At 42.8% G+C, this 3,286-nt stretch overlaps 1 protein-coding gene across 1 annotated transcript; it reads right to left on the reverse strand.

The window, feature by feature from the left end:
• Nucleotides 1-408: 408 nt before the first annotated feature.
• Nucleotides 409-3,078, reverse strand: LOC106441265 (pentatricopeptide repeat-containing protein At5g42310, chloroplastic). Its single transcript, XM_013883096.3, has 4 exons — nt 1,208-3,078; nt 981-1,133; nt 833-904; nt 409-755 (listed from the first exon to the last, which is right to left on the reverse strand). Exons 1-4 carry the CDS (start codon nt 2,966-2,968, stop codon nt 642-644), a joined length of 2,100 nt encoding a protein of 699 aa, XP_013738550.2. The 5' UTR covers nt 2,969-3,078; the 3' UTR covers nt 409-641.
• Between the last annotated feature and the right edge of the window lie 208 nt (nt 3,079-3,286).

Below are 3,286 nucleotides of genomic sequence, written 5' to 3' on the forward strand. Positions count from 1 at the left end.
TCCTCCTAGTTGGATTAGGGCATTCTCCTTTTCCATACACTTATTAGGAATATTTTAAAAATACTTGTCAACTTCCATAACTCCATAAAACTAATATTTTAAGGATCCGATCAACTTCTATATCATAAAAGTGATATTTCACTTTCTTAATATTAGTATGACGTCTTTGTCTTGGTTTAAGTTATGCGATCTTATTTAATTTTCATATCCAAATCCTCGATCTTATTTAATTTTCATATCCAAATCCTCACAAAGTCTCACGGATTCTTTGACACAGATTCTGATGCAGTCTTTGACGAATCCGAACAGTAATTTTATTGGTTTGCAAAACTTGTATTCCTAATTTACTTGCTGCAGTTTAGGAATGTTGTCACATAAAAAAGCAGGTATCGTTCTTTGGATTCGAGATTGATTAAAGGAGATTTGGTTTTGAAATTTCAACGTATCCCATCTAGTTTAGTCTACGTAACAGTTATGTATTTGTACAGTTTGAAATCTTTACATAGACAGAGAATGAGAGAATTTTGTTCGAAAGACTTCCTCTTGACATGTGTGGCCTGTGACGTTATATTCTGACCTTTAGCTTGTGAGATATACAACAACAGAAGCTCGATATAATAAGTTTAGAAACTTCAATGTTTTTAGGAGGCCCTTAACGTCTGCTTCATGTATCTTAGAGCAGACCGTAACATGGATCTAGCTTTCCTATCTGGTTTGCAGCCGGACATGATCATCTCCTCGTAAACACCCGGTACCTGTTAAAACCCTCGAAACGTCAATGCTCCTACTTTCGGTCTATTCCCTTATCCACCCATAAGAAAAGATTCGTTACCTGTTGGAACTTATCAACACGAATGAGAGCTTTCATGAGTGTTGTGTATGTCACCACGTCTGGGTTTACGCCCTGCAAATGTTGTGACTTGTGAGATGGTGTTGGTCAGTATCAAGATTGGTTTTAGGGTAAAGAAGAAGTTGATTACGTTTTCTTTCATGTACTGCAAAACGGCAAAGGCTTCAGCGTCTCTTCTATCCTCTCCAAAGGCATTGATAAGGGAATTGAGAGCCAATAAACTTGGCTTCAGTCCATCTGATGTCATCACTCTAAACGCATTCACAGCTTGCTCCGATAAACCCTGGCACAAAAGAAACAATCAGTCGATGATTCTTTTAAAGATTTTTGCATGGATACTATTAAAAGGCACGATACCCTCTGTGCATAGGCATTGATGAGGGCATTGTACATTGTCGATGACGGTTTCAGGCCAACAGACTTCATCTCCTCCAAGCAATCTATTGCATCGTTAAACCTACCGGATTTGCCATAAACGTCGACGAGTGTTGTGTGTGTCACGACGTTAGGCAGTACTCCTTGGCTCTTCATCTTCCCCAACAATCTTTTCATATCATCCCATCTTTCTTGATCTCCGTAACTGTTGATCATGATGTTATAAGTTGTAGCGCAAGGCAAGCAACCTCGCTTCTCCATCGACTCAAACATCTCTTGCGCTACTATGTGCCGGCCATGCTTGCAATGGCAATCTATAAGCGTATTCCAAGTAACCCTATCAGGTTCGATACCCTCGCTTAACATTCTATCAAAAGTGGACATGGCATGATCAAGACAATTAAACTTTCCAAAGGTATCGATCACTACGTTGTAGAATTGTCTATCGGGCTTAACTCCGATGCTCTTCATCTCCTTGAGAACTTGAAATGTCTTTTGCCACTCGCCTCTATCGCGATAACCGGCCAAGAGTCTGCTGAAAACAAAAGAATTAGGCTGCACATCACCGGCTTCCATCTCTTGCAACACAATCCTGGCGCTTTCCCATCTGCCTGCATTGACATAAGCATCAATGAGGAGACTGTAGGTATGTTCATCAGGCGAAACACCACTCTTCTCCATCTCGGAAACCATCGACTCCGCATCTCTTAGAGGTCCCGTCTTCACATATCCTCTAAGCAACGCATTGTAAGCCTTGGTTCTGGGTTTTATACCGCTCTGTCTCAGCTCCTCAAACAAAGCTTCGGCCTCCACAGTCCTTCCTGAATTGGCCAATGCCGAAATGATCGAAACAAGAGTGGCAGTTTTGGCGCTCAAACCCGTAGACTGAGCCATGCCGAGAAGCTGCAAAGCCCGAGAGGGGTCACCAGATTTAGCAAAGCCCATGATGAGATCATTAACTAGCTGCACATCAAGCTCAAGCTTGTCGTGTTTGATTTCTCTATAAAGGCTCTGTAAAAGAGCGGAATCGATCTTGTTGCTACGGGTCAAAGCCTGAATCACCAAACTGTAGTTAACAAAATCGGACTGGTAACCATCTTGACGCATCCTAGAAATGAGATTAAGAGCCTTATCGATGTCATTGTTCCGAGCACAAGCTCCAATTAAAGCATTGTACGTGAGAGGAGTTAATGTTTGCTTCTGAGAAAGAAGAAACGCCTCGTAAAGCTTCTCGGAACGGCCGAGCGCGTGGATGAGAATTGAGTAGAGAAGCTCATAAGAGAAGCAAAGATTGTGCCTTTCCAGCCAAGAGACCACGGCGTACGCTAAACCGAGAGATGACCTCGACGAGCATAACGATTTTAGTAACGAGTGCCAGTACGGTGCCGGAACCGCCTTGTATGACTCCGCCAGCTCGAACTCCACCGGGTCAAGCGAAACCGCCGGCAATGGTTCCAAATTGACCGAGTCCAAAACCAATTCGACTGGTCCGAATCTGGAGAGGAATTTTAGAAGCGGAGAGAAGTCATAGCGACGACGAACCAAGGTGGATAATTCTTCTTCTTCTTCTTCTTTTTCACTCGCATCCAAACCGTTCCACGAGGAGAAGTAAGACGATGGCGAACAAGATGCGGTTGCAGAGAAGGCTGAAATCGGCCGTTGGAAGAAACGGTGGTGGTGCCGAGGGATGTAATAGAGGGAATGAAAACGAGATGAAACCAGTGGAGGTTGCATGAGAAGCATAGTCTTCCTCTCTTCTCCAACGCCGTGGTGACGCGAGTGGAGACGATTTTGATTCTATCGTTTCTTCGTTTGTGGTTGTGAGCCCGTGTGTATGTACGTGTCACTTAAACTCACCGGTAAATAAATAAAATCTAACACTATTAAAAAAAGAACAAGAAGCCTTCTGAGAGCTATGCCACGTTGGATCAGAAAATCAGCCACTAATATTGCAGCAATCATCCACGTCAACAATATGTAGATGCCCAATAAAGAATTTTAGGTTTCTCATCGTCTTCTCCCCTTCTTCTATTCCTATTTTTTCTTAGAAAGTGAAGCTTC

The sequence above is a fragment of the Brassica napus genome, chromosome A3 (assembly GCF_020379485.1).
Source record: "Brassica napus cultivar Da-Ae chromosome A3, Da-Ae, whole genome shotgun sequence".
Lineage (NCBI taxonomy): Eukaryota > Viridiplantae > Streptophyta > Magnoliopsida > Brassicales > Brassicaceae > Brassica > Brassica napus.